The sequence below is a fragment of the Poecilia mexicana genome, unplaced genomic scaffold (assembly GCF_051168715.1).
Source record: "Poecilia mexicana isolate PSO_F unplaced genomic scaffold, ASM5116871v1 scaffold_5, whole genome shotgun sequence".
Taxonomy (NCBI): Eukaryota; Metazoa; Chordata; class Actinopteri; order Cyprinodontiformes; family Poeciliidae; genus Poecilia; species Poecilia mexicana.
In genome coordinates this window covers 30,957,572-30,972,164 of record NW_028263374.1, presented here as the reverse complement: position 1 = coordinate 30,972,164, position 14,593 = coordinate 30,957,572, and the positions used below count along the sequence as shown (strand labels likewise).

General features: G+C 42.8%; 1 protein-coding gene across 1 annotated transcript in view; it reads left to right on the top strand.

Moving 5' to 3' along the window:
* Positions 1–11,480, top strand: part of LOC106927700 (protein FAM107B-like) — a 31,262-nt gene extending 19,782 nt beyond the window's left edge. The window contains exons 4-5 of the mRNA XM_088006003.1: positions 9,362–9,521; positions 10,646–11,480. Coding sequence (XP_087862129.1) covers positions 9,362–9,521; positions 10,646–10,759 — 274 coding nt within the window. The 3' untranslated portion in view covers positions 10,760–11,480. The remainder of the gene's footprint in view (positions 1–9,361; positions 9,522–10,645) is intronic.
* The last annotated feature ends 3,113 nt before the right edge of the window (positions 11,481–14,593 follow it).

Sequence of the window (14,593 nt, the reverse complement as noted above, 5' to 3'; positions counted from 1 at the left end):
TAATAGTTAATTTCTAAAAACTATTTCAATTTTCTTAGTAAAGATTTTAATTTACACTCAAAAATTCAGACAAGTAATAATTTTATGTAAGCAAAACATGAATAGTCACACGAAATATGTATTCTTCCCACAATGCATTGTGAGATCTGATTCAGCGCTGTGGGAATACTCACTGCCTCTGTCTAGGGCCCGTTGCTATGGTAATTAATGATCTGCACCTGGGCTGGCACTCTCTTTCAGACAGGCTGGTTTCTATACTTGTGAGACACTTAACGTCGGTCTACAAGACCCTGACAAAAAACTATAAGCCCTAGGAAAATTTTGAAAACATTTTACAGGAGCAGGCATGTGTATCTATGTCATGACCAAGTTTGACATCAATAGGCTGCTATTTGTGCCTGTGAGGGGGAGTTAAAAAGAGTTTTGGAGTCTGACCTCCACTGTCCTGTGTGTGTGTTTCAGAGAGAAATCTTAGTGATGCTGCGAGTTCCTCAGATTAAAGTTTTTTCGTTTTTTTTAATTTATGTCCTCATTTTTACACAGAATCCCACTAAAAGTAATAGCTCCCTTCTCGGCATCGAGCCGCACGATTTGATACCACTTTTGTGGGGGTACACGCAGCGGTACGAGCCGCATTAACGGTAATGGAAGAAAAATAAAGATATAAATAAATAAAGAGACATTCTATTGGGTGTAGAACAATAGGTGCCTGCCATGCAATGCATGGAGGCAGTGACTGACCTGCTTCGCAGGTCAGTCACTGCTCTCCCTATGCATTGCTTATGGCAGGCCCCAACTAGAAAATTCCGCAGAAATTTTAAGGGGCATGCCAAAGTGTGCCCGTCGGTTTTTAATCAAGCGTTCTAATGCAAAAAATTAGCATTAATGCTAAAGAAAGCTTCAATGTAGTCAATAACCTATGGTGAGTCAGAAACATGTTGACTAAACTGCACCTGTACCATTCAGTATGTTGAAATTAATGCATAAGCCAAAATGCTAATATTAGCGTGAAGACTAATATTCATGTAGGATGTTAGGATGTTAGGATGTGCACTGCCTTGCTGCGCAAGGCAGTGCACTAGTGGGGGCAGTAAAATGCTAAAGTTTGTGCTAATGTTGTGCACAATCTTGTGCTAATGTTAATGAACTGCCTTGCTGCGCAAGGCAGTTCACTATCCTGAGGAAAAAAAATGCGAAAAAAGCTTAATATTATTGCAACGCCTACGGCGTTGCACTAGCATGAGAGGAGTGCAGCAACTCTTTGAAGCAGTTAGTTTTTCTGATCAAAGCGGCTTACTGTTCAGCATCCATAAGAGCAATCCGAAAACTTTTTGAAGCATATAAGAGGGCAATTTCTTGTCTCCGATGGAACCACGATTTAAATCTGTAGTTCTCTCTGCACTAACCTGAGAGAAAAACGTAATAAAGGCCTGATAGGAATATTCAGGCTTTTATTTTGAAATTTTCAGTAAGCTTCATTTTAAATGGCCACACTAATCCCATGTCTAACAGTGGTTGGGTTATACCAGTTCATATATAATGCCCAGAACATTCTGCCCTGTCTGTAGTTATAACATTCTGCTCACCTTCTTTCTGCTCACCTTCTTTCTGTAATAAGTCAGAGTTCCACCATTATGTACTTCTTAACTGCCAGCTCAGCCCTCCTTTGTAATGATTGAGGGTTCCACCATGTTGACCTTCCGACCTTCTGCTCAGGCCTCTGTAGTAAAGTGTTCCATCGTGTTTAGAACTACAAAGATGGCGTTTTTGTAGTCCTAAGGAGCAGTCTGGCTTTTGTCTGTGTTCTGTTGCTATAGTGACCAAGCCTCCCCCTGTGTTTCTCCAGACAGGGGGAGAAACAATTCTATCTGTTTGACCCAGCCAGTTTCACTCCAAAAAGCTGTCCGAACAACTCCTTTCCATTCGGGAACCGTGATACGTATTCGAAAACCGTTTGAAGCGTATGAGAGGGCTATTTGTCGTCTCATTTAGTACCGCGATTCATATCTGTAGCTCATTCACAGTAATTGCAGTGATGAGAGAAAAATGGTGTGCGCTGAGCTCAGAACTTTTTGCAGAAATGTATGTAAAAAGAGCAATTACATGATGTAAAAATTGTCAAGGCTTTTATTTTGAAAATTTTCAATAAGCTTCATTTGAAATTGCCACACTAATTTCATGTGTAATAGTGATCAGGTTAAATCAGTTATATAATGCTCAAAGCACAAGTTGTTTATAATACCAGCCAACTCCTCCTCTGTAATAATTGAGTGTTCCGCCATGTTGTAGTTCTGACATGCTGCTCAGGCCTCTGTTTTAACTGAGTCTTGGCCATAGATAGAACTACAGTTATGGCAGTTATGGCTGCTGGTTTGTAGTCCAAACCAGCAGATTTGCCTTTCTCTGGATTCTGTTGCTATAGCGATTGGCCCTCAGCCAATTGCTGTGTGTGTGAGACAGAAAGCTGGGGAAGGATTTCAATCTTTGAGACAACCATGAAATGCTAATGTTAATGAACTGCCTTGCTGCGCAAGGCAGTTCACTATCCTGAGAAAAAAAACATAAAAAAAAGATTTTCATTTTTGCATCGCCTACGGCGATGCACTTTTGTCAGTGCAATTTTCAGAGTTTTATTTTGAAACTTTCAGTAAACTTAATTTTCATAACCACACTAATCCAATGTGTAACAGTGGTTTGGTTAATCCACCTGTATAATGCCCAAAACAGGAAGTAGTTCTAACTGCCAGCTCAGCCCTCCTCTGTAATAATTGAGTGTTCCGCCATGTTGTAGTTCTGACCTTCTGCTCTGCCCTCTGTATTAAAGTGTTCCGCCATGTTTAGAACTACAGAGTCTTTGTAGTCCAAACCCCAGCAGTTCTCCCTCTCTGCATTCTGTTGCTATAGTGATGAAAGTGCCCTGTGTGTGTCAGACTTATCTATCTTTATGAGACACCCAGTCAGTTTTAATGGAAAAAGCAGTCCGAACGACTGCTTCCCGTTCGGGTTCCGTAAGTCCGATCCAAAAACCGTTTGAAGCATATGAGAGGGCTATTTCTCATCTCATCTATTACCGCGATTCATATCTGTAGCTCAATCACAGTAATTGCAGTGATGAGAGAAAAATGGTGTGCGCTGAGCTCAGAGATTTTTCAGAAATGTATGTAAAACACTGGAGAGGAGCGTCAGTTATCCTGTCCCAAAACTTTGCTCTGAAGCACCTGGACCGAAAACCATAAGCCCTAGGGAAATTTTGAAAACATTTTACCGGAGCAGGCATTCGTATCAATGTCATGACCGACTTTCATACCAATAGAGCAATTTTTGCACCCATGAGAGCGATTTCAAAATTATTTTGGGGTCAAAATTCCACTCTTTTTCTCACTCTAAAAAGCGGCAGTTGGTTTCAGTTACACTCTAAGGTTTTGGCAGTTGGAAATTTCGCTCGTTTTTCGCTTTTTACGTCGCCGTCGTAACTCCGATCCCCAATAAAAGTAATAGCTCCAATGCCGGGATCGAGACACACGTTTTGATACCACTTTTGTGGGTGGGCACGCAGCGGTACGAGCCGCATTAACGGTAATGGAAGAAGATGTTATAATAACTAGAAAATTCCACAGAAATTTTAAGGGGCCTGCCAAGTGTGCCCTCCGTTTTAACCCCAGCGTTTCAAATTAGCCGTGAAAAAAAATAAAAGCATGTCTGACATACTTATCCCACCACTAGAACACAGTAACTGTAAATATTGTCAGGTGTATTATGCCAATATGAGTCACCATTGGGAAGCAGGATCTAAACCCCAAGTCAGTGAAATTCAATCTGAGACCGACGACTATAAGCTTCGCACATGTGTTTCTTACTCATGGTCCAAAATAAAAAACATGAAGAAAGTTGTTAATAGTTAATTTCTAAAAACTATTTCAATTTTCATAGTAAAGATTTTAATTTACACTCAAAAATTCAGACAAGTAATAATTTTATGTAAGCAAAACATGAATAGTCACACGAAATATGTATTCTTCCCACAATGCATTGTGAGATCTGATTCAGCGCTGTGGGAATACTCACTGCCTCTGTCTGCGGCCCGTTGCTATGGTAATTAATTATCTGCACCTGGGCTGGCACTGTCTTTCAGACAGGCTGGTTTCTATACTTGTGAGACACTTAACGTCGGTCTACAGGACCCTGACAAAAAACTATAAGCCCTAGGAAAATTTTGAAAACATTTTACAGGAGCAGGCATGTGTATCTATGTCATGACCAAGTTTGACATCAATAGGCCGCTATTTGTGCCTGTGAGGGCGAGTTAAACAGAGTTTTGGAGTCTGACCTCCACTGTCCTGTGTGTGTGTTTCAGAGAGAAATCTTAGTGATGCTGCGAGTTCCTCAGATTAAAGTATTTTCGTTTTTTTTAATTTATGTCGTCATTTTTACACAGAATCCCAATAAAAGTAATAGCTCCAATGCCGGGATCGAGCCAGTCGTTTTGATACCACTTTTGTGGGTGGGCACGCAGCGGTACGAGCCGCATTAACGGTAACGGAAGAAAAATATGGAATAATAATAAACAGACATTCTATTGGGTGTAGAACAATAGGTGCCTGCCATGCAATGCATGGAGGCAGTGACTGACCTGCTTCGCAGGTCAGTCACTGCTCTCCCTATGCATTGCTTATGGCAGGCCCCAATAAACAGACATTCTATTAGGTGAAGAACAATAGGTGCCTGCCATGCAATGCATGGAGGCAGTGACTGACCTGCTTCGCAGGTCAGTCACTGCTCTCCTTATGCATTGCTAATGGCATGCCCCAATAATAAAGAGGCGTTCTATTGGGTGTAGAACAATAGGTGCCTGCCATGCAATGCATGGAGGCAGTGACTGACCTGCTTCGCAGGTCAGTCACTGCTCTCCTTATGCATTGCTAATGGCATGCCCCAATAATAAAGAGACATTCTATTAGGTGAAGAACAATAGGTGCCTGCCATGCAATGCATGGAGGCAGTGACTGACCTGCTTCGCAGGTCAGTCACTGCTCTCCTTATGCATTGCTAATGGCATGCCCCAATAATAAAGAGGCGTTCTATTGGGTGTAGAACAATAGGTGCCTGCCATGCAATGCATGGAGGTAGTGACTGACCTGCTTCGCAGGTCAGTCACTGCTCTCCTTATGCATTGCTAATGGCATGCCCCAATAAAGAGACATTCTATTAGGTGAAGAACAATAGGTGCCTGCCATGCAATGCATGGAGGCAGTGACTGACCTGCTTCGCAGGTCAGTCACTGCTCTCCTTATGCATTGCTAATGGCATGCCCCAATAATAATAAAGATATTCTAAAGGTTCTATTGGGTGTAGATTAATAGGTGCCTGCCATGCAATGCATGGAGGCAGTGACTGACCTGCTTCGCAGGTCAGTCACTGCCTCCATGCATTGCTAATGGCATGCCCCAATAAAAGGTAAGTTTAATAATAACAGCATTTAAGTGTTAGATAGCTGTTATTAATCATTGTAAAATCACCATTCTCTAACTGTGTATAGAATAAACAGCCTCCGATCGGAGATTAAACCACCTAGCAGCAGCTTTAGCCACATTTAGGAAAAAATATACTCTCTGTCAGTGCTGTAACGTTTAGAGGTTCACTTTCTGTATTTTATAAAACAGTGTTTACGTGTTAGATAACCGTTATTAGTCATTGTCAATTTACCATTCTCCAACCAGCCTCCGATCGGAGAGTAAACCAGCTAGCAGCAGCTTTAGCCACAGTTAGGAAACATATACACCGCCGCCTGTCAGTGATGTAACGTTTAGAGGTTCATTTTCTGTATTAATGGAAAATAAAGGACATAAAAATAACTTTAATCTGATTACTGGATTTGAAATACGAGCTCGTTAGACGCAGCGGCGGCACCGGACATCTCTGCTTATAACAAACAAACCCCTATTTTATGGGATGAGTGGCAACTCCAGTCTATAATTTAAGAATCTGATCCAGATTAGAGCCTAAAACGTTATAGTTCAAAAACAGTAAAAAGTTCTGGTTAAGGAACAGTTATGTCACGTAGTTAGCTAGCTAACAAAATTCACTAATGCTAAGCTAACGGTTACGCAAAACAAAAATACCTACCTTCATAGTCAAACAGGTTTTGTTCGGTGAAGAATTTCTAGCCTTTGTCTAATTTAGATTTTATTGTCAGAGAAAATTGGTTTGCAAATCGTGATCTATCTTCAAATCTTATTTTAGGCAAATGTTTTAGAGACTGTGTAAACTCCATGCTCCGGTGTTCTGTCTGATCAACATATGCTGTCAGATATATATATAAATATCTAAATCTCTCTTTGTATATACATGTCTCTATATAGATATATATGTGTCCATTTTACATATATATATATATATATATATATATATATATGAAATAGACAACTTTATCGTTACTTACTATGTACACCGGAACTAAGGATACACAGCTTCGAGCCAAAACGGAGGTTGTGTGACGTCATGTGAAAAGGGTCTATAGTGACAGTTTGTGGAGACATTTTAAGAGATAAAAGACGTAACAAAAGGAAAAGGCGGTGGATAAAAGACAGCGGGAGCAGCCGCTCTATTTGCTGCACTATGATTTGTAGGTGACTGTTTTTTTATAGTTAACATTTTTAACTGAATAAACATAATAATGACCCCTACACATAATAAACATTCCACATATCATCTCCGATATGTCAGCTGTTTGGGATTCCCCTCTGTTCTGACGTCACCACGCTTTCTGATTGGCTCCCTGTCACATTCAGCAGGTTGTATTCTCGTTCCCAGTCAGGGAAAACCCCACAGGCTGCGATTAAAGGGCCAAGACGACCCAAATTGAGTATATTCAGGATTTAGTGGGAACACCAACATGCAGAAGCCTTATCTGACTGTTCACCCCCCCCCCCCCCACCCCGGGCCGCAGCAAAATTTCCAAGTCTTGACCGGTCCGCGGTAATAAAAAGGTTGGGGACCACTGAAGTAGACAACGCATTGATATGGTTTGATGCATTGTGTAACCGGAAAAATAATAATAAAATAATATAAAATCTGCGCGTGACTCCGAGGAGAGCGTTAAAGCTCCTCACCGGGCTGAACCTGCATGATGAGGTTAGCGCTGCTTATCCACAAACGCTCCGGCCAACAGGGCCCACAGACAAACTTTACAGGGTAGACAGACACAGAGACACACGCTGGGCAGCGTGTTGAGATGGAAACGCCGCATATAATTGTTCGTTCACAAAGTTAAATCATTCTCGCCGCTCCACAACGCGCCTCTGAATTCACTACAACTTATTCCTGCGATTCACATTGAGCTGCGCAACCAGAGCTAACGTGGCGGGTTTTAAACTCTTATCTAGAGTTCTCCAAAGGATCATAATTCCTCACAGTAGGTTGATGTAAATATCCATACAGGTCAGCCTGAGTCCAGTTTGAGTGAAAGGAGGCGCGCGCGATCCCGCTGAGGTAAAGCAGCGGCAGCGCGAGGCAAAGCGCAGAGGCGCCAGCGGTGTGATTGGTCCGCGCTGTCGGGTTTAAATGCATAAACCTGTCTATTATAAACCTATCATTTAGGAATCAATCTGCTCTGCTAGTGAAATGCTAAGAGCAAAAGAGACGCTTGCAGCCTGGATTTTAAAGACAAACAAAAAAAAAAAAAACAACGATTCCCCCCCCCCTTTCCTAGAAACGTAAACAAGCAACGCTTAGCCTGGCGGCGGGGCTAGTAGAGCATGGCGGGCCGCCAGGCTTATAATACACTGGGGGAAACCCTGAATTACATTAATTGCATTAAATTACATTTCTGAAGACCAATATTTTTGTAATTTAAAGGTAAAAATGTGTTTAAAAACAAGCAAAAAATATGGAAAAGTTTGATATTTTGAGATGCAGATGTAACCCGCAATTAGTCGAGACTTTTATTTTTGCGGGCCAACTTCCTGTGTTGGCCCAAACTCTGACAACTTATTTAAAGCCCCGCCTCCAGCGCACAGTTTGAACTTCATCACATGTTCCACTGTGATTGTGGCTGGCTGTTGGGATCTTTCTGACAATTCACCCAAATCTTTGCATCCACTGATTTGATCTTTTGGTGAGTTTGTTGTTTGATAGCACTATTGCTTTAGCATGTGAAATTTCTGCTTGATGGCTCATTGGAGGTTGTTTTATTAGAACTGTTGGCGTTGGTTACCTGGGCCTCACACGGATTGCCACAGCTGATTGTGGTTTGCCCCACTCTGTTCCAGAAGGTAACCTGGTTACTGAGTTTGTGTGTGTTCTGGCACTTTTTGTATTGATACTGAGTTTAAAATGAAATTGCTCAAAATGGGATGTAGCTACACTTTAAATTTATATTGCGCAGTATATTTAATTTTTTTCTTTTTCACACTCTGAGTATTTGACAATTTATTTTATTTTTCTTGATTGATATTTTGACAGTGCACTTTGACTTCAACTTTGATTTCAATTTTTCAACTTTAACTTTAAAGTGATTAGCTTGAAATATGATTGATATTCTTTTTGTTTTACTTTATTTAAATTATGGTTAATTTAACCTGATTGAAATGTTTAGTTTAATTATTAGGAATTTAATAATTGCCTTTGCATTTAATATTTATTTCCTTTGAGTGTTTGTACATGATTGTTTTGATAAAACACTTAATGGGTTTTCTGGCCTTTTAGGTTGGGTTTTTTTCCCTGATGGATCAGGTCCTCTACTGGATCCAAGGATGGCAAGCTAGGAAAAAGGACAAGAACTTTATGATCTTGGGATTGATTTATTTTGAGTTAATTTCTCTCATTGTGAATTTGTAATTGTCTGTTTTTATTCAAATCACTAATATATACACCAAAACTAAAAACATTGCTTTCTGTCTTCATTCACACCTCAGGCTCCTTAAAAGAACCATCTTCTGATGCTGCTCTTTTAGCCCCAGTTAGCTGCATAGCCCATATCTGTTACATAGAACATGCAGCAAGCCTGGAAGTTGGACCAGAACCAACCGGGTCAGAATGTGGCTGGTGGAGTCTGCTGATTGGCTTGGATTGCTCTCCACCTGCCAGCAGCCAACCAATCGGAGAGCGGCTCTGGTGTTTTTGTTGTCATTCTGTTCAGGCTGTTTGTGAGTGCTGTTGCTAAGCAACAGACTTTTGAGGCTTGTGGGAAAGTTTTCACCTCCTCACAGAAACAAAGCAGCGCGCACGGAGCTGCTGTTCAGAGTTCGCCTGACCCAATCTGGAACATGAAGCTCACTGGGAACCGAACCACAGACTCAGTGGGATCCATTCAGCCAATCAGAAAGCAGCCTGATGCTGATGTGCCTTCTTCCTGTGCCTGCAGGGGGGGCAGCGGCATGGAGACCAAGCCGGAGCTGCAGCGGGTTCTGGAGTCCAGGAAGCGGGATCAGCTGATCCGCCAGAGGAAACAGGAAGAGGAAGCACGCAGGAAGATTTCCCCGCTGGAGGCCGAGCTGCTCAAGAGACACATGAAGCTGGAGGAGGTGAGAGCATGCTGGAGCGAACTGACATGGACCGGGTTCATTGGACCAGACGGGACTCAGGTGGTGGACTAGACCCCGATAACTAGACCGGTCCAGACCGAGTCTGATGGACCAGGTTAACTGAACCAGGGTCACCAGAATAGGATAACTGTATCCGGGGCGCAGCACATTAAATTATGTTTCATGAATTTGAAAACGTCCTCAGTCTCTAGGAAAGCTACAGCAGATCTGGAACATTCTGTGACTGGTCTGGTCCAGAACCTATGGTTCTGTTTGGACCAGAACCAAGGTTCAGAGCCCATTAACCCTTTAACTGAACCCTTCTAAACACTGACTTGTAAGTCAATGAGTCCATTGAGAACTCCAGGGTCATCATGACAGTTAAGGGTCAATCAGTTCAGAAATGATCAGAAGTTCACTGAGGAGCAACCGGGCTCATGCTGACCCGACTCTAAACGGTCCCTGTCCCTCTGTCTGCCTGTCCCTCTGTCTGCCTGTCCCTCTGTCTGCCTGTCCCTCTGTCTGCCTGTCCCTCTGTCTGCCTGTCCCTCTGTCTGCCTGTCCCTCTGTCTGCCTGTCCCTCTGTCTGCCTGTCCCTCTGTCTGCCTGTCCCTCTGTCTGCCTGTCTCTCTGTCTGCCTGTCTCTCTGTCTGCCTGTCTCTCTGTCTGCCTGTCCCTCTGTCTGCCTGTCCCTGTCTGCCTGTCCCTCTGTCTGCCTGTCCCTCTGTCTGCCTGTCCCTCTGTCTGCCTGTCCCTGTCTGCCTGTCCCTCTGTCTGCCTGTCTCGCTGTCTGCCTGTCCCTGTCTGCCTGTCCCTCTGTCTGCCTGTCCCTGTCTGCCTGTCTCTCTGTCTGCCTGTCTCTCTGTCTGCCTGTCTCTCTGTCTGCCTGTCCCTCTGTCTGCCTGTCCCTCTGTCTGCCTGTCTCTCTGTCTGCCTGTCCCTCTGTCTGCCTGTCTCGCTGTCTGCCTGTCTCTCTGTCTGCCTGTCTCTCTGTCTGCCTGTCCCTCTGTCTGCCTGTCTCTCTGTCTGCCTGTCTCTCTGTCTGCCTGTCTCTCTGTCTGCCTGTCCCTCTGTCTGCCTGTCCCTCTGTCTGCCTGTCCCTCTGTCTGTCTCTCTGTCCACAGCTGGAGCGTCAGCAGGAGCAGCAGCAGGAGGAGAACCTCAGAGCTCCAGAGTTTGTTAAAGTCAGAGAGAATCTGAGACGGACGTCCTTCCATGCGGATGAGAAGGAGGTGTAGAGACGGAGACACAAAGTGTCCAGATGGCGACAGGAGGACAGGATGCTCTGGGGACGGAGCGTCCATAGCAGGACTCTGCGAGGTCGGGGACATGGCGGCCATGATGTTTCCCAGCAGATGTTAAACCTGTCAGATCCCTGATCTGATGCTAATGTTTCTGCATCATGATGATTGTTAGACAGCTGCTGCCCCCTGGTGGTCAGCTTGTAGACGGCAGCACCTGGATGAGCAGGTAGACCCACCTGAAGAGGAAGAGGAGGCTCTTCATCAGCCTAATGATGAACAGATTCTCTGCTCTCTCATTGGTCAGGATGATCCTCGGGTGTTTCAGCTCAAACTTCTTCTTTGTGCCTTTTCTGTCAGGAACCGTTCCTCTGGGTCCTCCTGCTGCAGAAACAAGTTTTATGTAGGCTTTATTAAACCAGAGCCGTTTTATAGACGTAACCATGTTAGATCTGTGTTGTAGAGTTCAGCTCAGTGAGTTCAAGCTAACTCCTGTAGGACGTCTAACATCTGGCTGTCCCTCTGCTGGGACCTGACGATGCAAAGCAGCTGCAGTCACTAACGACAGAGGAACCGCTGAGGCCGGCTTGGCGTGGAGACATGAAACCACTTCCTGTCAGAGCAAGAACAGCTGCAGAGATTTCACAGCACTTCATGCTCAGACGGTGGACAGTAGGGTTTGTTGACTGATGTGCCTGAATAAATCTTTATTAAAGCAGCTCAAAGTTATGACAGTTTTTATTTATTTACATCTTTTCTCATATTTTTATTTTCTGACTCCAGCAAAAAGAAAACCTGCAAATACAGAGAAAGGAGGTGATGGGCATAAAATGACAGGAAGTAGACCGACTGTACAGGAACAGCCTGGTCTGGTGGTGGTGAGAGGTTCTGGAAGTTCTTTTGGATCTTTCAAAGCCTTCCAGACCATGGACAGCCTGATGTGGATTATGTCACCTGTACTGAGCTAAACCAGAACCAGAAGAGGATCCAAACGGCCAGACAAGACAGTTTGGTTCTGATCCGACACCAGATCCAGCTGCTGGTTCCCGCTCAGAGGCTACAGGGCAGAACATGGATTAGAGCTGACCTTGATCAGGCGAGGTTGGACCAGAACCTTGGTTCTGCTGGGTCAGTGAGTCGATTGTTCCAACTGCAGAGCCAAAGAGAAGAGCTCCCCCTACTGGTTTCAGTGGGACCACACCGGTTTTGTGTTCAGAACAAGCATCCAGACACGGTTCTGATCCAGATCCAAACTGTTGGTGGTTTAGAACCTAACATGAGTTCTGCTTCTCTGCTCACATAGAAGCAGAAATCTGGACCATCCAGAACATTTGGTTCTGTTGAGACCAGATTCTTAACCAGAACCATGAAGAAACTGGAAAGGCTGCCAAAGAACCAACTATGATTTGGATTAGAACCAGTTCAGGAGCCTCAGCTCCACATTTTTTCCAGCAACAGCGACAGAAAATCAAGTTTTTATGAAGAAAATGATTCTGGTTCGGCCCGCCTGCAATCCTGACATGTTTCTGATGGAGAATCATTTCATCTGCACTGAGGCAGCTTTTCCTGTGATGAAACACAAAACCGGGTCAAGGTGATCAGAACCAGGAAATGTTCTTCCCTCTGTCCTGCCTGACAGGAACAGAACGGCTCTGTTCAGGCTGGTTCTGGAAGAACCGGTTCTGTTCTGCTGCAGGCCCAGACACAACCTGAGGAACACCTTGGGGTTCTGAGCAATCCCGTGTCAGGTTCTGCTTGTTCTGGTCAGAGTCTCTAAAGAGAAAACGGCAGAAAGTTCGGTTAGCAGTAGCATGAACTAAAGCTGGAGTTGGGTCCAAATCTCAGGTTCGGGTTGCTGAAACACTGATGCAACAACAGAACTAAAACTGTTTCTGGATTTTTCTGGATAATAAAAACTTTTTCCCAGAAGGTTCTGAATCATAAATAACTTCCGGTGAGCCAGTTCTGACCTGGCGCATCTTTGTTCAGGTGGGAATGAAGCCGCTCTCTGCAGGGATGAGATTTACTGACTTTCACCCGTTTTCTCCATAAACCGAATATCTGAAGAATTAGATCTGACCGGAAAAGCTTTTATTTTGACACAATTCATTCCAGAGCCGCAGCAGCTCAAACGGGGTATCCTGTCTGTTTCTAGTTTGATTTTGATATGTTTTAAAGAAACTCTTTTACTATAAAAATGATCCATAAACAAACGATTCTTCATATTTGATTCATTTTTATTTTGATCAAAGTTTTATTATACTTTTCGTTCCATCTAGTTTTATAATTTTTATATGACCTTAATAAATGTGTTTCCAGGAAATAATATATTTAAATGACATGTAGAGATAAAAATCCATCCATCCATCAGCCATCCACTTTATTGAGAATGGTAAACCGGAATATATATATAGATGGTAATGGAGAACCAACCGGACATTGTGGTGGTGGATAAAGAACAGAGGAAAGCCGTTGTGGTGGATGTAGCAATACCAAGTGACCACAACATCAGGAAAAAGGAGAAACTGGAGAAATACCAGGGCCTCAGAGAGGAACTGGAGAAGGCCTGGAAGGTGAAGACCACAGTGGTGCCTGTGGTCATAGGGGCCCTCGGGGCAGTCACCCCCAAACTGGAGCAGTGGCTCAAACAGATCCCAGGAACAACATCAGACATCTCAGTCCAGAAATGTGCAGTTCTAGGCACAGCCAAGATACTGGAGGAGAACCTCAAGCTGCCAGGCCTCTGGTAGAGAGAGAGGGAGAGAGAGACCACCCGCAGAGGGTGAGAAGGGAATTTTTAAAATATATATATATATCAGTGATTCTTGAGAATAGGGACAAAATGGGTTTTAATTTTCCCATATTTTTTTTATTATTTCTCAACCTTATGTGTGCAAATATGACAAATAATGTTTAGAAAATATGAAGATGCTAAGGTACAGGCTCCCAGTTGCGAATTTATTTTTAAAAATTACATTTTTAATCGACCTGACCCAGAACTTTGTCATCACCATCTGACAAAAATAAATCTAAAATGATTTTTAAAATACCCCATTAGTGATATTTTTTACTCAATTTACAGACAAATGCTTCTCAAGAAATAAAATAAATATTATTTAAAACAAAAAACAAGAAAAAGTCCATCTGATGGAGTTGACAGTGCATGACGGAGTTGACACAGAACTGAAGGTGGTGACAAACTAGTGAGTAAAATGAAAAACTTGGTACATGTGAAGTAATGCAATTCATGTAAAATACATTAAAATGAATTAGTTGCACAATTAAGTGAGATTTGACAACAATTTCACTGAAAGAGTCAGAAAAACTCTGATGGAGTTGACATCTGACGGAGTTGACGAAATGCCAAACTACCTCAATTTATATGATGTTATTCTGAAGGAGGTCATATTGTAGCTCGTCAAGTCCATGAAATCTTTACATTATACCAAAATTAAGATTTTATTTTGCAAAATTTCATCAAAGTTTTGTAAATTGTCAGTTATGGAGTTGACACATCATGGTTGTGACAAACAACTTAGGAATAAAACAGAAGAAAAAACTAAAGAATAACTTAAGCTAACCAGAGCTAACTAGCCCTCTTAGCAAAGGAAGAGAAAAGACAACGTCATGGGGTCCTCAGAAGTTCTGGTGCCCCCCAATAATGCCTGATTTTTTTACATTCTTTTCATTTCTGACGGTGTTGACAAAAACTAAGGACAAATTTCAACGGAGTTGGAAAATATCTAAAAATTATTTTTAATTCAATTTATCGATACTTTTATAATTATTTATATGACTACTTATACTTAATTGTCATAATATTTAATTTTA